This window comes from Artibeus jamaicensis, unplaced genomic scaffold (genome assembly GCF_021234435.1).
Source record: "Artibeus jamaicensis isolate MK-2021 breed Jamaican fruit bat unplaced genomic scaffold, CSHL_Jam_final contig_490, whole genome shotgun sequence".
Classification (NCBI taxonomy): Eukaryota; Metazoa; Chordata; class Mammalia; order Chiroptera; family Phyllostomidae; genus Artibeus; species Artibeus jamaicensis.
Genome location: NW_026521861.1, coordinates 13,102,298 through 13,122,989, shown reverse-complemented (window position 1 = coordinate 13,122,989; position 20,692 = coordinate 13,102,298). Strand labels below are relative to the sequence as shown.

At 41.8% G+C, this 20,692-nt stretch overlaps 1 protein-coding gene across 2 annotated transcripts in view; it reads left to right on the top strand.

Moving 5' to 3' along the window:
• Window positions 1-20,692, top strand: part of SHTN1 (shootin 1) — a 93,395-nt gene that overhangs the window by 59,850 nt on the left and 12,853 nt on the right. Inside the window, exons 13-16 of one of the 2 annotated variants that reach the window (XM_037132847.2) lie at window positions 4,720-4,829; window positions 8,049-8,102; window positions 13,128-13,248; window positions 17,131-17,323. In XM_037132847.2, the coding sequence (XP_036988742.2) occupies window positions 4,720-4,829; window positions 8,049-8,102; window positions 13,128-13,248; window positions 17,131-17,323 (478 nt within the window). Of the gene's footprint in view, window positions 1-4,719; window positions 4,830-8,048; window positions 8,103-13,127; window positions 13,252-17,130; window positions 17,324-20,692 lie in introns of both variants that reach the window. The other variant, XM_037132846.2, reaches the window with a different exon arrangement.

Sequence of the window (20,692 nt, the reverse complement as noted above, 5' to 3'; positions counted from 1 at the left end):
GGAAAACTCTGCTTTTCACAGGCCGTTGCAGGATTCAGAAAAGTCCTGCCTTTGGTGATTTGCGGGACAGCCCTGCTCCTGGGTTCCTGGCTAACACACCTTTCCTGACACTGAATTAAAATTTCGTTTGTGTTGATCTGCTTTGGGGACAGTTGCCAAGTCTGGGAGGGTCAGGAGGGCAGTCGGAACAGAGTCATTTCCCCTTCTAAGTAAATCACATTATTAGCTTGTCAACCTGGACAGCACCCTTAAATTGAAAAGAAGTATTCTAGAACTTACTATCCCCCAGTGTTAGGAGCCATACTTTCCATTGTGGAAATGATGTTTCATTTACAATTCATGAAATGTGGTATTTGCACCCTTCTCCTCGAGCTGTTGCATTGCTCTTCAGGGATCTGAGTGACTGACGCAGAAGTCACTCATGAGATTTTAAACCGGGGCGTCTCTAGATTCATACTGCCTTCAGTGACAGGCACCACGGCCACACGTGGCTGGAGCCTCTGTCTGGCAGGGTTGTTATGTATCATGTCTCGTTAATACTTCACACTGTAAAATAGTTGTTGAATGAATGCATCAACAGGGATTAAATGCGTGATGGATGGATGCATAGCATCCAACACTGGGCTCCTCTGGGACACTTTGGAGTCTGCATTTAAAATGAAGGGAGCAGCCTTGCTCTCACATCGTTTCCTTCCGTTAGCGTCTTCCAGTGGTGCTTACTATTCAGCTGGTATGGCTTTCAGAGCTTATGAATGGAGAAACTTATTTGTTAGGTTATGTTTTTTAAAAAACTTGATTGTAGGGAGTACCTGTGGAACATTATAGTAATTCTAGTTTTAAGTATAAGAAATCATTACAGACTTGGAAGTTAGTGACTAATTTTGTTAAGTATGCAGTTCTTGGACATATTCTGAGATTTTATATATTTAGGTCATGTGATATTTTCTTACCCCAGTTTACCAGTCTGCAGAATGGGGGTAATAGTAGTTTCTACTTTATAGGAATAAAAGAGAATTAACAAGTAACATGTAAAGCATTTAGGATAGTACTTAGCACATAGAAAATGCCCAAAATGTGCCCTGGTTGGTGTGGCTCAGTGGATTGAACGCTGGCTTGTGAACCAAAGGGTTGCCGGTTGGATTCCCAGTCAGAGCACATGCCTGGGTTGTGGGCCAGGTCCCCAGTAAGGGGTGTGCAAGAGGCAACCACACACTGATGTTTCTCCCTCTCTTTCTCCCTCCTTTCCCCTCTCTAAAAATGAATAAATAAAATCTTTTTTTTTTAAGAAAAAATTTTTAAATTTTATTTATTTTTAGAAGGGAAGGGAAGGAGAGAAGGAGAGAAATATCAATGTATGGTTGCTTCTGGTGCATTCCCTGCTAGGAACTGGCCTGCAACCCAGGCATGTGCCCTGATGGGGAATCGAACCACAATCTTTTGGTTCGCAGGCCCACACTCAATCCACTGAGCTACACCAGCCAGGGCATAAAATCTTTTTTTAAAAAAGAAAATACCCAAATGTTAGCTAAAAAAAAAAAATAGGCAAGGTCCTAACTGCCCTTTGAGGGGCGGGTGTCCTCATTTACCAGGCTCCTGTGAGCTTGCAGTTAAGAATTTCTTTAACTCTATCACCTTAAGTCAAATTCAGACTTATTCGATCCTGATGTGTTCTTTAGAAACTTTGTGTATCATAGTGGCATAAGATTTTTTTCATGCCTCTTTAAAAATGTTAATGAAAGAGAAAAGTAATCCGGTGGCAGTCAACATTCATTTTAGTTTCTTTTAGGTAAAAACAAAAGGTTTTATTGAGCAGCAAGGTGATGGTTTTGTTTGTGGGTCTTTTTTTTTTAAGGAATTAACTTATTTTTCAAGTGGATCTTAAAATTTAAGCCTCAGTTAATACCATGTAGCTTTCTGATCCAAGACTGACCTTGAAGCACTAACTCAAAGAACATTTGATTGATTTTCCTGTGGCAGTTCAATAACATTAGACCTGTTGTCTTCATTTGTCCCTTCTCTTTAATCTCCAGCATCCTGCATATTTCTATTGTCCCCCTGATTACATGCTTTTGTGAGACAATTACCAGCTGCACGATGGCAGAAAGAATTACAAAACATGCCATGAGCGCTCCGTGGGTGACCCTTGCAGATTTATTAGAACTACTTAATAGTTTAGAAGTCCGTATAGATTGCTTTTTGCTGGCTCAAAAACAGGGCGGTGAGAAAGAAAGCTGGTGGAGCTAAGCTAGTGTTGCCCTCTGTTGTGCCTGAGTAGGGAATCTGATAAGAGTGATTTCTTTTCCTTAAGACCAATTAAGCCTTTACATTGGAAAAAGACTGAGAAATTAAAGGCTGGTTAAAATCTGTACGCAGGACTGATAGTAGCACTTCTCTGAATTATCACTGTGATTCTGGCAAGCAAAAATTAAAAAAAAAACAACAAACCAAGCCTGCTTTAAATTCCTGCTATGTTAGACGCTGCAGCAGATTTGAATGGTGCTGACCATAATTCTCCATCTGTCCGCCTTGAGTAGTTTTGTGTGGAGCATTTAATTGGGTCTCAGTCGTTCCTTGGAGCACCAATCTGTTTGTGGGCTCCCTTCCTGTTGCTATGCAGCTCTTCCCAAGTCTCACTCAAGATGGCAGCCTTTTTGAACATCAGATGGGGTGTTTTTTGGGGGGGAAGATTTTAAATTCCTGGGAAGAAATTCCACACCCAGACCAGGTGCTTGAACGACAGGTCCAGATGTTACCTCCTTTGGTTTTGAATAGGGCAGCAGAAGCACAGTGTCGTGTATTATTTAGGTGTTCAGGTATTTAGGGAGGGAGGGAGGGAGTGAATGAATGAAGGAGTGAATGGATTTCTGTCCGTAGTAATCTTGTCGGTCCCCGTGTTGATGTTTGTGGGCCATCCACAGAAACTGCCCGGGAGGATGCTACTTCATGGCACGTAGTGGATTAACCCGCAGTTTTGTTCATTTTCTGACTTTGCTGACATTTTTCCCATGTTGCTTGGCAAAAAGTGCTTCTTCTTCTTTTTTTTTGGTTTTTTTTTTTGGACTTCTTGGCATGAAAAGTGCTGCCTGGATATTTTAATTCCCAGCTTTTCAGTGGCTTGTGAGGATGACAGAGTGCATCTGAATTCAGGTCAGGACTGTACGAGAAAGCCTAGATGGAGCAGCGGGTGTAGCAGGGGCCCCATCGCCGTGGTGCTTGCAGAGGCGAGGTGATGGCACCACGTGGGCTCTCTGAGCGGCTCCCCCGGGCATGGCTGTTAGCGGAATAACCACCCAGGGTCAGTGGGTACCTGCCATGTAGCAGAAAAGGGAGCCATCTCGTAGGCCTTCTCAGGGCAAAGCCTGCCACGACGAGAATTAGCTTGGGGATGGGGCTGCAATTCCTCCATTTAGAAGTCATCCTTTTGGGGCTTAGTTATTTCTGCTCAAATGATAAAACTATCCGTAGCCACTTAAAGCCGGAACTTTACAAGCCTGTCAGCAGGTAGACGCCGGTTGAGTGGCCTCATCGTGTGGAGTCTCGTTAGAGGTGCTAACTGGAAGGTATTTATGAGATATTTAAACTGAAATATATTGGCTGCAGTGGTGACATGGACATAAACACAAGGTCTAGAACTGCATTAGCAGTTCTAGATACGTCTTCCAAAAATGATTTGCTGCTTTTGGTCAAGCTGCTCTGCAAAAGAGACCAATCTCCGCGTTCGGAGCAGCAGGTTGGCGCTCAGCACAGTGGCATTCCTCTGGCCGACACGTAATTCAACAGCTTGCTTGTTGCGGAAGCAAAATAGCGCACCGTTAGACAATAGACTGTTGAAATTTTAAAATCAAACTTAATTACTTCCTGACAGTCATCCCTAGATGTATGTTTCCTTTTAACATGGACAATTTTAAAAGACTTGAAAAAGATTTGCTTCAATGTTTCCTTCCCGTGTGTTCCCTAAACAAAGATGGAGTTTAAACGTGAATTTTACCCATTTGCTGCTCGTCTTTTGACTGAACTTCTTTCAATAAGTAAAAGAATCTTTTTTGATCTTTTATTTTCAGGTGGGCTTTGTGGTAGTTCTTCTTTGGGCTGATTTCTTTCACATACGATGTACTATTATAACTTATAAAATACTTTTCAGATAAATATGAATGATTATTTGGGGCCAGTTACAAACTTATGTTTTTATTTTTTAATTTAATTTATTTATTTTTAAATTGATTTTTAGAGACATAGAGAGCAATATCAACTTGTCATTCCACCCATCCATGCATTCATTGGTTGCTCCTTGTATGTGCCGTGACTGGGGATTGAACCCACAACCTTGGCATATTGGGACGAAGCTCTAACCAAATGAGCTACCTGGCCAGGGCCTAAGTTGGGTTTTTGAAAACCTGTATAAATTCATTCTTCTGACAAAGGGAACAAAATCCACTTTGATTATTTAATATAGATGAGCCAGTATTAATTTCCAGGCTCTAAACTAGACCTTAAAACTTATAACTCTTATGTTTCAAAGCAGATCATTTATTAAAAGATTTTTATGAAAAATATGTTGGTACCTGGTAGCTATTAACCTTAAATTGTTGGTATTTTGTGACTTTGTCTGAAAAGTGACTGTGGTTAATTACATAGTGAAATCTTTTTAAGTCACCAAAAATAGGAAGTAACTGTTCTCTTGTAGTGTAAGCTGATTTTATGTGTATATTCTTTGAATAGCTGAAGAAGTCACAGATCTGAAGAGGCAAGCAGTTGAAGAGATGATGGATAGAATTAAAAAGGGAGTTCATCTTAGACCAGTCAATCAGGCAACTAGACCCAAGGCACAGGTATGGAATGACTAAATGCTTTTTCTCTTCCCTGATGTTTCTTTTTTCAAATGTGAAATTTTGAAATGTGATGCAAGCTATACCAGGACTGTCGAATCTTAGGATAAGGCTAATGTGCCATAAAAGCCTTTATTTCCATAAGCATGTTTCAGGAGGATTCTACTTGGCCCACAGTGGACCTAAATCACCATGGAAACTGGGTCTTGCTGTGGCGGGTGCTGGCTGGTATCAGCCTGACTGAGACACTGATAGGCACTGGTGTACTCAACAAACCACAATTGCTACATGGTTTCTTTTCTTTAATTACTGGTTGTTTTTGTATAATTTAACAAATATTTATTGAGTATCTACTATGTGCCAAGTACTGTTTTAGGGACTGAGGATAAAGCAGGATACAGGAGAGACACAAATTCCTGCCTTTCTGAAGCTTCTATTTTTGTCCGTGTCTTTTGCAGAGGTGGCGGGGGCCCAGGGGTAAGGAGTCACATAACAATGCCAGAACAGACCTAAGACAGCTTTTGAGAAATAATTAGAGTTACGTGATCATTTTCACTTGATGTCACAAACTTTTTCCAGGTCACTTCAAGGAGAAAATTTTGTGAAGGGGGAAAAATATATATATATACACACACATATATATTTATACATACATCTAAATAAAACCATCAATTTGAAGACCCCAGTGAGCACCGGGACCTATCACAGCACTTAGAGTCTGGTTCATTACTTCTTCTTTTCCCTTGGTATGTCTTTTCAGGAGATCCAGTAATAGACATTTTGATATTTTTCTTGAAAGATATTTTTCTCTTTTCACTTTAGTAAGGGATCATCAGATTGGTTCTCTTTCTTCTACTTTAAAAACAAACTGTTTCTTTTTTACTCTCCAAGATGCCCCTCTCCAGCTGCTCCACGTCCCCAAGTATCAAAACCGTTCAGTACAAATTCTGCTGGGCTTTGAAAGTTGCCACTTTGTCACAGGCGGACAAGATAGCCAGGCCAGGCAGGCATAGGCATGGTGCGGGCCGTCAGTGTTGCGGGAAGGGGGGTCAGGAGGGTGGAAGGAAGACTCAGCTGCAGCGTAGATTGACATCTAGTGACTGGAAGCTTCGGCCAACCATGAAGAGTAATTCGGTCTTGTGCTAGTGCCTTGAAAGCACTAAGTCGAGCAGAACGTAGAGCCCAAAGAGAAGCTGAGGGTGGAGCCAGTGTGGCACGGCTGTCTCAAGGCTGGTGTCTGGGGACTGAGTGCTGGGCACTGTCGCTGGAGCTGGGGCCTCACATTCTCCCCGCTGCCCCTGCTGGGTTCTCCCGCAGCGGGAACAGCACCTGCCCTGCCTGACTCACAGGGTCATTGTCCCCATGGAACGGAATACAGTGTGAAAACGCTTTAAGATGCAGAGTCCAAGTGGAACCTTGGAAAAGAACACATTCCTAGGACTTTCGTGTCACAACTCTATTGGAAAGAAGAAGCGAAACCATGCCATTGCTAAAGAAAAAAAAAAGCAGTGTAATTCAGATGCAAAATTAGAAGGGGAAAAAATGTTGAAAACTTCTTAAATCCTAAGTAATCAGTGTTCCGTATGTACTCTTCCAACAGTTACACATTATTTAATGTCAATTCAAAATCTCGAAGACACCCGCACAAGGATCAGTGGACGAGTGGGGTTTTCGCTGGTAATCATTAATCTGTGGAGAGGTACTGCCGAATGACCGGGTCAGTCACCTTTCAAACAAGCGGTCACTGCGTGCCCAAGTACAGACTTCTCGCCGCAATAACATCGGGGCTTTCCTGGAGTGTCCTGAGTATGAGAGCATGTGGCCTGGGCTGCAAAGCCTTCCACAGCCAGAGGTGGCAGCTTGCGTGGCATGACGGCACTTTAGAGTATGCCTTTAGCCACATCATTCATTCAAAAGTCACAGCGTGTCCCCTGCCGAAGTCTAGCCTGCCTTGAGAATACTAATTTCCCTGTGAATTTTCGAGGCTCCTCAAAGTTGCTGGCAGTGTCGGTGTGGCTCAGATTAGTGTATGAGAGCTTTAGGTGTGCCCGGGTGGCATGTCTATTTCACAGAAAACCTAGGCAGAGAAAGTGGAATGCCGTAGTCTAATCTGTCCACGAGCAGCAAACCTCTCTCTCCTGCCTCCTCCCACTGTCTCTTTCTCACTTTTCTGTTATTGTCCATTTTTAAAAATTGGAAGGGAATCTTACTCTTTATTATCTTCTGAGAGGAAAAAATTATAGGTTGCTATGAATCACGCCCCCCACCCCCCATTTCTTGATGAGAGAGGAATTAACCTTAATTCTTCCTGGAGTGTGAGAGCCTTGGGGGTCCTTTCACTGCCTTGCAGGCTTCCCTTCATCTCTCTCCTTCGTGAAGGGAAGAAGTAGAAGGGAAATCAGAGGTCTTCTTTTGATCTTTTTTCATGAGGTCCTCATGCTAAATTTTTCACCCATTAAATTACCTGAGGGATCCAGAGACCATGAGGTGTTATGGGGCCAGTAAATATCACCCAGAACTTTGTTTCCAATTGTTTCTTTCCTGGTGTAGCCAGAAGAGAACCAAGCTTGTAATCGAGACACTGACTCAAGTACGCTCTTCCTCAAGGTGTTACTTTCCTCGTGGACCACACACACACCCTCTGAAGCCTTTTACTGGTTGCTAGCCAGGGATGCTAATGTTCTCCCGTTCGCCCCGTTCTTCCTGGCTGGTCCCTGCTCCTGACTCAGTCCTGTTGTGAAATTCCTGAAACAGGTGTGCCTGTCCTCTGGGCCTGCCTTTCGCTCGGAGCTCAGGGAGCAGAGAGAGGTTTTCTGCCCCGTCGCTTGCCTTCTTCTCTGCAGCCTCCTCATCCTCACTTGCTGGCAGGGGTCCCACAATGTGAGTGGGGAAGCTCAGTGTAAAAAATGAGAAATAATTGGAAATTAGGTCTTTGAAATCTGGTGCTTACCTATTTTTTTCTCAGTATGATGGCAAATAAGAAACACAATGACATTTAGAACACGGTGGTTTGAGTCCTTTTGGTTGGAATAACATTACTTCTGATTTTCTGTTTAACTGTCGCTTGGGAGCAGTAACCCTGTCTAATATTTTTTCCTAACAGTCAGACACAGACCTAATGAAAAGAAATAGTGAATATAAGCTCTAAGCACTTTGTCATGTGAAATGTTTGTTCAGTATATTAAAAATGAATTACTCAGTCAATTGTTTTTTTAATTGTAGCCAGAATCTTCCAAAGGCTCTGAAAGTGCAGTGAATGAATTAAAAGGAATACTGGTAAGAATAGAACTCAGTTTATTATTCACTTAATGGGGAAATGGAAGGAGAATGGTTTTGAAGTCGATTGTTACGAATAATTGGTTTGATATGTTTTATTTCCACGTCCAGTCACCTCATTTTTTTCGATAGTTTGCTTGATTGGGTCATGGCCTCCCCCAGCAGCTGTGTTATGAAGGTATTGTCACTCTGCTGTCTCTATTCTAAAAGAATGGTTACGCTCTCACCAAAGTCATGGTTTCTTGTTCTTGCCCCCCAGTCCTTGCGTCACAGCTTGAAGATAAAATGTCTGGCCAGATGTGAAGAACTGGTCCGTGCTTATTAACACCGGAATGTAGTAGAGCCCCTGACATGAGTAGTGCTTCCCTTTGGGGCATGAACTTGGGATTCTTGGCCCCTGAATGTAAACCTGAGCCCCTGCCCAAATAATGTTCCCAACGGGATCAGTCTGCTTTTTCTCACACTTTATAAGATTCGATGATAAATTGGAGAATAGAATAAAAGCCCCCTTCTTCATCACCAGTTTTGTTTTCTAAAAGCTATTTCTATCCACCGGAGAACACATTTAATGCCCACCTCCAACTCTGTTTGTCCTTTCCAAAGTAATGAGCTTCTGCCCACCGAGTAAATGAGTACTGGCCTGTCCAGCAGTTGCTCTCGGAGACAAACGCCTCACTTAGGAAATGTTTCAGATACTTAGCGCTCTGTGCTCTGATCCCGTGAGAGCCTCAACACCAGTCATTATGCACAGTAAGTCAGCAGACCCGGGGACGGGGGCGGGGGTTCGGGACCAGCGTTCCCGTGTTTGTTGTTACTATGCTAATTATGCGTTGCATGTAGACATCCCCGTAATTGTGGTAAACAGAATTATTTTCATCAAGCACCAAACAGTACACTTAACTCAGAATGGCTTAATGAGTTAGCTTTAGTTTTTGGCGAGTGAAATTGGTGCGAGAGAGGTATAGCAGTGGCTAACAGTACTGGTCTGCCTACAGAGTCCAGTAAAACCACTGAAAAACTAGGTGGCTGTTCCCTAAGGGATTCTTTGAAGAGCAACTTTTGTCACCCAGGGTGCTGTTGAGGAGAAGAACTCTCTGCAGTTCTTTCTTTTTCTTTTCTTTTCGTATCTGCATTACGATGCTGATTCCTGTTCAAGAAAATGTCCCCCAGGGCATCATGAGATTCTGGAGTATAGTTCTGATCAACAGCGAAAGAGTCAACTACACCTAGTGTGACTTTTTAAAAATTAGGTCGATTTGAAAAATCAGACACCTACACAAGACGCGTGTGAAGTGTGACGGGCCAGGATGAGCCGCGTCCTGGGATGCTGGTGGCAGTCGCTGCGTGACCCCACTCCCCGTCATCTGGCGCTACTTCAGGGAGAGACACTTTTGAAAAAGATTTTTGTGAAATAATTTACAAATTATAAAAATTGTCAAAACATCTTTTGTCCGCTGCAGATTGCCCCTGTCCTTCTTGTCTGGATTTGTCATTAGATTTCTCTACCGTATCTGGCGTTGACCTATCTGGCATTGTTGGCAGCATAACTGTTACTCTGATGACATTATTTCTTTGCATTAAGTGGTTTTTGTTTTTTTTGAGAGAGAAACAGTGTCCTCCCCTACTCGTCTTTGCCAAATGGCAACTCTCTGCTACCCCCATAGACGTCCCTTTGTGGGGGTGTATCACTTGTCACCTGTTGGCAAGAAGCCATATACCTTCTTGAAAGAGAGAGAAAAAGGAAGCCCTTATCAAATGGGTTATATTAGTGCCTTTTGCTGGAGTTCAGACCAAAGACACCAGCCTCACAGTTGTAACATGTGAGAAGCACATGTGACAAGCCCACAGACTATACCCTGAGATGGGAAGTGGGTATCTGTACCCAGAGATGCCAAGAAACCAAGAAACAGCCTGGCCAGCTCCATTATGGAGCAGCAAGCAGGGGTTGGCTCAGTGGGGAGTGTGGTGGCTGAAGTGAACGGAGGTACCACCTGAGCCGTAAAGGACTCTGGGACTTAGGGATTGGGCCCATCACCGGGAGTTAGCACCCGAATAGGAAAAAAGCCCTGGCTGGGAAAAATTCACTATATTTTGAGTTGTAAAGCTTTTAAGCCAATTTTTTCTCAGCCTGTTTTTACTTAATTAAAAAAGAAAAAAAAAACCCCTGTGCGAACCAGAGTATCACGGTTTGATTCCCAGTCAGGGCACATGCCTGGGTTACAGGCCAGTTCCCGGCAGGGACACACGAGAGGCAACCATACATTGATATTTCTTTCCCTCTCTCCTTCCCTTCCCCTCTAAAGATAAATAAATAAAATCTTAAAAAAAAACCCTGCGTATTGTAAATTTAAAAATATATAGTTCATTTCTTGGAGTCACACAAGGATTTTGAGGTATTAGAAACCTCTTGCCAGTCATTTAGAGGTCACTCACAGTGGAAGGGGCAATTTCTGAAGAATAAATCAATACCAATTAATCTAAAGGTCTCTTTTCAAATTCAGTTTGCCTCTAAAGCAACGAAACAAAAGTAGCATTTGAGAAAATTCTCTTACGGGTCTTTCTTACACATCTTCAGTTTTTCAAAGTACCCAAAAGTTGTTGAAGAGTTAATTTTGCCACTGACAATTAGATTACTCAGTATTATGAACATTTAACTAACATGGAGACTAATATTGTTAAATGATCAAAGTGGTTTGAAATAGGAATAGAGTATTGGTTTGGGAATTTGAAGAGCCAAGTTCAAGGTCAAGGCCCAAGGCCCTTTTCTCTGTAAGGTGAAGGAATTGTATGTACCACATGGCCCTTAAATTAATTTCTGGTTCTCAATATCTATGATTATAATATAAATAAATGATTAAAATAATCTTGGTATTTTATTAACTGAGCTCCTTTATCATTTTTGGTTGAGAGTCATGCAGAAAGAAACCTTTCTTTCATAACTGCCTCCATATTTAAAGTTTACTTATAAATTAGCCGAATCAACTGTATCAGTCAGCGAGTGGAGAAAAAGTAGGGGATTCAAGGATTCAAACCCAGCAGGAAGAGAGGGTCATTCACCCCACAGTCAGGAATTTGGGAAAATAATGCTGTTGTCTGAATGAAAAATGGAGGATATTGTAAAAGGTAAATTCTTCAATAAAAGATATTCATTGACTCCAGCCATTGGGAGAATCACACAGAATGTCCTTGGTATTTAAATAATGTAGTACTAGTTTTATGAGTTATTTTAATAAAAATGGCCATACCTTTTAAAAAGAGTATGGCCATCTGTTTACATATGATACAGCTGGTAAGTTTTTTAAAATTATAAACAAATGATTTGAAAATAGTTTTCCTAATACATCGTAAAAAAACTTATCTAAATTGGCTTTAGTTCTCTTTTATCCTATCAGTGTTTATCCCATCTTATCCTATAACTCTTAGATGAATAGACACAGATCTTGTTAACGGTTAAATAAACCAAATAATTTCAAAATGATAAAATGAGCTTTTATTAGTGTTACATATAATGTAGTTTTCCTTTGAGTATATTGTGTAAATATGTGCAATAAAGGAAAAGCAGAAAGATGTATTTCGGGGTGGAGATGAGGAGCAGATATGTGCTTGATTACGTCATGAGCCCTGTGTAAGCGCTTTGCACCTCGGTTTTGGTCGGGCACCTGGCAGCCAAAGGATGTAATCTCCTAATCTTGTTAGGCAAGTTCCTCCCGGATGACAGGCTGCTGATCCTGTTTTGTACACCTTTCTGAATAAAACAGCACAATAGCCTGTGTTGCAGGAGATTTGTAATTACCTGATTTTACAAACCTTTTTGTTTCATAGGCTAAAGAAGAAACATGAGTTATCATGTTTAGCCCACTAGAATTCTCAGAATCCTTAGGAGGTTCGCAGGGGCCAAAGTGCAGGCAGAAGGCGGGCCTGTGCTGTGCTCAGGAATGCCCCAGGCCGGCCTCGGTGCATGAAAGCGGCCTTCTTACTCTAATACAAAGTTGGGCAAGTCGTATCAGATGTGGGGCTCTGATTTGCTCTGATCGAAATATTGTGGTTCTCCTGGCTTTGTCTCCAAGTCTGTGGCACACGTGAGAAGGACTATTTCAAAGAAATGGTGTACATTTCTTAGGAAAGAAAATGGACCACTCATAGTGGCGGAGTGCCAAACCCTTCCTTACACATAAGAAGCACTTCAGCTAGTGTTCTGTTCAGACACATGGTAATGGAGGTGGAAAGCCACACCTCTCCCTCCACCGCGTACTTCCTAGAGCCGCCAGGGCAGGGAACCGCTGCCTGGGCCTTTCTCTGCCCTCTTGAAGGTCAGTACCAGTTTCAGCAGGAGTGCAGCTTTATGGCATCTCTTATCTCCTTCGGCATCTCCTGGGCCCTGAACAACACATTCACGGCCTCCACGGTGAGGCTTCTGGAGTTCCATGCTGGGCCCTTCCTGGCCCCCCTGCTGGAGTCTGACCTTTCCTCTTTCACGATGAAGCCACGCTGTGCCCAATGCAGCACGTCTTCGGGTGGGCCACGGAGAGCCTTTTGTGCCTCCTCTGGCAGCCACAACACCATTGTCACCCATTGAGCAGGCAAGGTCATTCTCTCTGAAGAATCAGCCACACATTTTTCAGTGTCCCAAGGGTTTCAGCTCTGTAGCTCGTGGCTGTCACATCAAGATAACCTTCGAAGGTGAGTTCAATATGTCAGTTCTCTTGTCCACACGGTGGAACAGCACACATCAGATCTTAATCATTGATGTGCAGGTGCCTTCCCGCCCCTGAACTTTGTACAGTTAGCTCATCGAGGGTGTTCTTGCACTGTTCTTTCGATGTGGGAGCCAACATCTTGCATCATCGGTAGCATCTTCTTCGACGATCCACTAAGTGTTGAAGTACGCACATTAAAAATGTATACATACATGTAAAGTTTATTTTATTTTCTAATTCCATTCAAATTCTGGTAATGTGGTTTTATATTCTTTTGTGTATTGTATTAAGCCATTAACCTTTTTGTTTTTGTTTTGTTTCACTTTAGGGGACACTTAACAAATCCACTAGCTCAAGAAGCTTAAAATCCCTTGACCACACTCAAAGCAGTGAGTCTGAGTTAGAGAGGATTTTGCGCCGCAGAAAGGTGACGGCAGAAGCAGACAGCGGTAGTAAGCTGGTTTGATGTCTCCGAGCTCTCCTCTTCCTCTCTGAAGCACCTTCCTTTACGTCCCTTTTTTAACATGAAGTTATCTTTTAAAATGATTATTCAAAATTTTTAATGTGAATGAGAAGTATTAGATGGTCAAAGGCACTTCTGGCTATCTCATAGGAATGCTGATGTTATTTTTTATTTATTGGCATGTTTATTTGTAGGCATTCAGGCTTTTATGGATCTGATTTTGCTTAATGCAAGGGCATTTTGCACAAGTCACCTACCTCTTTGTGCCTCAGTTTCTTTATCTATAAAGTTAGGATACTAAAAGCACAACCCCATAGGACTGATTATTCTAAGGATTAAGTCGGTCACTATATGGAAAGTGCTTAGTACTATGCCTGGCAGAAAGTCAGTATGTGATAATCAGTAGTAATAGTAGAAATTACACATCGGTTACAAATGCAGAGAAATCATCTCAGTTCTTCATATCCAGCTAGTTTAGTGTCTCTGCCTGTGAATGAGAAATTCCAGCTCTGGCACCAAACTGTGACCTTCTGAGCAAGTCTCGCACTCACAGTTGGTATTTGTGTCACGATACACATGTATTGGACATCAAAATTGGTTCCCAAACTAACCTTGTGTGTCTATTTTTCCCCATCCACTTAGTCATGGGAATTAGCAGAAACCTTTCTGAGGTATTGTTCTTGTGGCCAGGAGGCTGGCTTTGAAAAATTAGAGTAAAACTAATCAGCAACTACGAGTAATAGGCCGCCTCATTTAGACTCGGTTCAGTCGGGTCCAGTTTGTGTAGCCCGTCGTAACAGTTTCACCTGCATTGCCCCCATATTTACATCAAGTTCAAGTTGCTAGAATATTAAGGAATTGGGTATTTGGTGATCACGCTCTAGTTTTCACATAGGGACTGAAATAATCAAGTTAACCTAGAAGCATCATCACACCAGCCAAACCTTTGTTACAAAAAGATGAAGCTTTTGTTTTCTTCTTTTAAAAAATAATCAGTTTTTAGTTTGGTCTGGAAATGTTGCTGTCACTATTCTATCAGAACCCCCCTTCCCAGCCTCTCAGGAAAGCTAAGAGCCGCCATGAGCGTGTTTTTTTTTTTTTCCTTAGGATTGGTTTACCAGCATTTAGCAGCCTCTGTAATGAGCATTCATTTTGTGACTCATTCAGTGCTGTGGCTTTTCCAGCATTTCATCCTTAATGTACTCACTGATGGTGAGGTCTTTGTGGATGCCTCTGTCGTGCTCAACCATGTGCGTGTTTTGTTTTGCCCCTGGCCTTTTTCTCCTCCCAAAGCATTCTTACCTCCAACGTAAACTTGGTCAAACATGAAGCACTCGCTATTTCAGAGTTAGTTTTCTGTGGGAGAAACCAGGAAACATTTTTATTTTAGTCAATGTGGAAGTTTGAATATTTCAAAGTATGGAAGAAGGTAGGGACATGTTTTATAGGCATGGCGAGACTCTTATTTTATTGGTTATATTCCACCAATATATGGACATTTAATAAGTCATTTGAGGGAAGTCAGAATAAGATCTACTCAATAGAATCACTAGATAGAGAGATAATAACTGTGTAATTGGCAGGATAGAGAGGGTACACATACTGAGGGGAGTGACGTGTAATTGAGCAGAAATTTTATTTTGAGCTTCCTAGTAGCCAAAGGAAAAAAAAAAAGGCTGGGGGGACAAAACTACAAACTCTATAATCTAGTAAAAGAAATACCTTTATAAAAATATAGTATGGTTGTTTTCCTAGCATCAAACTGGAAGGGGTATTTACTATGTAAATCTTCTAAAGGCCATGGAGTGACAAAGTGAAAATTCTAGGACAGAGCAGGTGGGTTAGGAAGCTTGAGCAGCCAGCTGCGTGGTGAGGACAAATGACAGAGATGAGTTTGACACATTTGTGCCTCAGGTACACTTGAATCTCTGGGATGTTTTTTCTACCACACATGAAGGTTTATGGGAAGGCTAAATGTGAGGTCACAAAGCAGAGAAAGCAGGCATCTAAGAGAAGCAGAGGCAGCCTGAGGCTTGCAGAACTCAGGTCCCAGGTTAGTTGGTATTTGCCCCAGAGGCCAGTGAAGCACATTTTTCTTCAGAATTTTTCTTATGGACCTAGCTGATACTCCCTTTTTTTATGTAGACTTGTGGCTGACCAAACTGACATTTCAAAGAGAAGCAAGGGCCTCTTGGAAAACACCGGGCAGCTTAAACAGAATGCAATGATGATAATAATAATCTTACACATTATGCATTTTTCTTTATTTCTTTTTGTTGGTAGGAAAAATAAGAGCTCTAGCCCAGCTCACCCACTCCCCTTTGTAATTGGCTTCAGTTGCAGAACAAGCAGTGGGCGGCGGTGCATTCAGAAGCAGATCTTGCTTTCCTACAAGGACAGATTGTTAGAGCTATCCAGTGTTGTAGTCAGCAGTCATCCAAGGGCAGAAGAACAGAGCTGCTCTGAAGCTATTCTTGAGGTCAACTTGGTATTTCTATTTTCAGGATCTTTCTTTCTTGCTCCCTATGCCCTTCTCTCTCTACTCCCCCATCTCCGTGCAGCATGAGGCATCTCCACGTCACGTAGGTGGGCGGGAAAGGCCCTTGCAGTCAGAATACCCAGTGTCCCCAAGTTGTCTGCCCAGATGCTGCAGATGAAATAAATGAGGAAGCACAGACACTGGTGCTTTGTGAGCGGAGGCTTTCGACTGGACCTGAGCTGGTCTGTATCTCCCCCATGGAGTGAGGTTAAAGGAGGCGCCACAGCAGAGTGGCTGAACCAGCAGTTTAAGTTAGAACTTCACATTTGCAGTCGACGTGCTATACTATTGCAATGATCAGCCACATTCATATACAAATAAAAGAACAGAATTCCAGAGCTTTGTATCGATGAGGGGTTAGCTGGCGTTCCTGGATTGCACCCACGCTGTACCACTTTCTTTTTAGGAGACAGTCTAACATTTCTCAAGGTTTATCCCAATTTTGCCCTCTTTCAATCGGCACTTTTCCAGATTGTCCTCGGGTTTCATTTTTAGAATTTCTGATTTTATCTGTACATTTGTGACTTATTTGGTAAATCTCTTTGTTTTGAAAGGATTCCTTTTGAAGTGTCAAGACATACTAGAATCTTGTTTTTTAAAAAAAGGTCTAGGATAGTATCTTTCAAAAGATAGAAAATGAGTCACGATGGAGCTTAGCTTCAACACCAGAATTTCTAGGTTGATATGCCAATCATTTCAGTAATCAGCCCCGTTATGGTTTTTTAAAACCTGTCCCAAGGAGCCAAAAAGTCCAAGAGGTAAACAGCCAAACTCTTTGCCACTTAGTTTTTGTAATCTTGTGTCTGTATGTTAACAGGAAATAAATCTACTTACTTCTCAATCACATTAAAATGAAAATGTTCATAAAAGCTGTTCAACGCTCAGGAAGCCTTCCTGGGCCTTTTATAAAGAGCCTTTTGACTTTGTTCTATTTTGTGTTTAAAATGCAGAGCTGACTTTGGGGAGGAATTAACTCTTAAGAGTCCACATGGTTCAAGTAGGGCTGTCAGAAAGCCCTACTTAGGAGGAGGGAAGAGTTTTCACAATTGCAATGTTTTTAAGGACTCTGGTCAGTGAGGGAACCATGGCCTGGGGGGTTGTGGTTTCTTAAAAGTCTGTGCACAGTCACCCAGCCATGGCCCCAGGGCACTGAGTAGTGCCCCCAAAGCAGAGCAAATTTCTACTAGGAACCTCTTCCAGCATGCTCTTGAAATTGTAGCAAAACTTGGCCTTTTCACTTCCTAAGGGATTTTCAGCTAATCTGTTTTTCAGTCCCGTAATCAGCATCATGCAGAATTATTAAACTTGAGGTCTGTGTTTGGTTTTAAGGTCCCACCGGGATATTAGCCACCTCAGAGTCCAAATCCATGCCTGTGTTGGGTTCTGTATCCAGTGTAGCAAAAACAGCCTTGAACAAGAACACTCTGGAGGCAGAATTCAACAGCCCGTCCCGCCCAGCACCTGAGCCGGGTGACGGGCCGTGTAAATTGGAAGGAGGCACACGTTCCAAGGTTACATTTCAGTAAGTAATGATGCTCTTTACTAAACTGTGTGGAAGAATCTGTGACAACTAACTCCATGTGTTACTCTGCTTGATTTCTCTTTAGAGCAGTTTTGATTTGGCTAGCCAATAAGTATTCTTCTTCCTTCCTTTGATGAGCCAACTTTTGGCTCCAGGCTCTTGGCTCTGAGGTCTTCTTCCCATCCAAAGCAGATATGTGTGAAGAGAATTTTGCCCCTCAACTGGTTTGGTAACCTGGTGCTTCTTCTGCATGAAGGTTGACTTGGGTCATAATTACTCAGCATCAGAAGACAATCCTTGTTTCCAGATTAAATGCTTACATCGTCCCTCTTAATGGTTCACGAGGAACTGAAGAAGATGCTAGATCTTTCAGAAGAACTAGGTCCTCAAACATACTTTGAAGGGCACCTTATTTTCTGGTCCTCACTGAAAGGTGAGCCTTCGTATTTCACCGTCCCAAGAATGAAAACGTGCCGTGTGAAGGTTTATCTCTACAGACTTGCTTGAAAGGGACACTTTGTCACAGAGTTAATCCTGCTATTGAGTGTGTTTCCGACAGAGCTGGTGGAGGATCGGTTTGTTTTATAACAATGGCAGGCTCTTTTTTGAAATTAGTCTAGTTTTGCTTTAGTTCCCTTGCCAGAATGTCAGGGGGTTTGTCACCTGAAGAAAAGGAAGAGGTGAGACACATCAGATCAGCCGGTGGTAATTGTAATCACGGTTAATTAAACCTCTGATTTCCTGTTCTATCGGGAGAGAAAGAACCCTTCTTTGTACCTCTACCTGTCTTAGTTTAAAAGGTGAAACCTGGACAAATGAAGTTGAAATTCAATTTAGATCTATTTTTGCCAACTGGTATTTTCTTCCATTCTTGCATTTCTCATCGGTGCTATTAACTTTCCCCCCCTCTTTTGGAATGAATGGCCTTCTTATCTGATTTACAGTTTTATCTAATTCCATTGTGTTTAAAGGCACACTTCCTCTTGCAGTAGTCACGTGTTTCTTTTGACTACAGCCACTCGAACAGTCCTGATGGAAAGATGATCTATATTCATTCTTCATCTTTCCTGTTAGATTTGTTTAACATCTAATTGGACGTCAGCAGTTGGGCTGCATTGGAACCAATATCCAGGCACAAAAGCAATTTGGCTGAGACAAGTTAGTTTCTGAGAGATGCTTCACTGTGTGTGTATAGATTTTTTTTCCTTTACCATTTTCCGCAGATAATCTTAATCAGAAAATACCGCAACTCCTTCTTCCTTTTGTCTGCCTTTTATACTCCAAAAGTAAGTGGAAATTACATTCCCAAGAAAGGAAATGAAATAATTGCAGGCCCAAGGTCTGCAGAATGTGTTGAATCGACAGTGAAAAGGATCTATGTGCTGACAGACACAGTTGTTAGAATCCATAAAGGCCTCTGTGAAGCTTAATTTATTTCTCATCTTGCTTGTTCAATGACTGCTCAAGAGACACATTTCAATTTAATTTATCTACTTAAAGCGCTAATACAAATACTCTGTGCTGCTGTGTTAACTTTCAAACTTTGAAACCTAATGCTTGATTATTCCGTTCTTGACATTCTGCAGCTGAAATAGCCAATGCCATGCATTTTCACAGAAGAAAGCCATTTAACAAAGACGAGTGCCTTTCTGAAAAATCGGTTTAAGGACCATTAGACTCTGCAGATGAATCCGAGTATTTTGTGTACATGCATGGTAATTATTCACTTCGTTCGTGGTTAAACCTGGCTTCTCAATGGGGAAAAGAAGTTTAACATAATTTAGTTATACGTAAGCTGTAAAAGTGAAAACTCACGTGATGTATCGGGATTCCCTGAAACCAGTCTCACTGCCAGGAATGAAAAGGATTATTTTCAGGGCTGTTTCTGACTGTCGCTAACTAGTAAGTTTACTCTGTTTTACAAACCGGAAGGTAGAGGCAAACCACACTGTCTTGTCTCATAGACCTGGATTGTCCAAGCACTTGGAAGTTGGATCAGCAGTTAAAAGTGAAATGTTTCCTTTGCTTTTTAAAACAGTCTTTGCACTCTAGTAATTGCATCTTTATATTGATCTGTAGAGAGGCTACCACAGTGTTTTAGGTGAGTGGCACTGTTGGCTCTTGACAGGGAATCAAGGTCAAGGAGTTAATCACAATAACCTCTAGTACTTACATTATTACCCCCCCACACACACACACCAGTCCCTTCCAATCTTACCCCCCCCTCCAATCTGGCCTCTCTGTCCAGGTTCGGGTCCACTCTTGCCCTTTACTTTTGCTGTCCCTTCTGCCCAGAATGTCTTTTCCCCAAGTTACATGACCTCCTATCTCAACCTCCATCATATCTTTGCTCAATGTCATCTTTTAAATGAGGCCCACCCCTACCCCCCTATTTAAAATTATAATTCTTCTTCCTCTAAACTTTGGTTTCTCCTTAACCTGCTCCATTTTTCCCCACAGTGGTTATCTTCCAATGTACTATATGCTTTATTTATTATACCTAATGCTTATTCTCTCTGTCCCTGCTAGGATGTAAGCTCCATGAGGGTAGGGATTTTTTTGTGTTTTCTTCCCAGGCGTATCTCAAATACCTGGAAAAAGTTCTTGCATTATGGTTGGCTCTCAGTAAATATTTGTTGAATAAATGAACAGCATGAGTACATTTTTAGTATCAACAAAACAGCAGAATATCAGTTAAAGTACTTGATTACCCAGAATCCCCCATGGTTCAGTGGTCATGCAGTTTCATAAGCCAGATGTTAGAGACTTTTGTCCATTGGTTTTGGTTGGCTTGTCTGGGTTTTCAAACTTTTTTTAAAATGCCCAGGAGTCATTGCGATCCGGCTCAGTCTTGCGTATCTTTTGCATCTTTGTACTGAAACAAGATAAAGTTGTCAGCGGCAACAGAATGCCCCTTTGTAGAAGAAAGATTCAGGTATGCTCATTTGATTAGCCTCAGCTAGGCAGGAAAGCATGCCAATCTACTAAAAAGTGTTTTAAAGTAAGAGTAGAAGCAAGGAAGTTTTCTGCATAAGATCTTTGCTTAACCAGCAAATTAGTTGACATCAAGCTATTCCTAGAAATTTTTATTTTAATAAATTCCTAAAATTGACATATATATGTGTGTTCCAAATAATTGAGTTATCTCCTGTCTGGTAAATTATAGAGCCAGAGATACATACAATATATGGGTTTATTTCCTAGGGACTCGGGAGAAGGCAGGAGACACCATTAATACTTAATTACAAGGATTAATTAAAATGAACATTTTTGTCACCAGCCTAAACAAAACAAGGTGCTTTTTGAAGACAAGGAAAAGATGGGACTTGGAAAAGCCTAATTGTTTCTGTTTTGATAATAGTGTTAGAA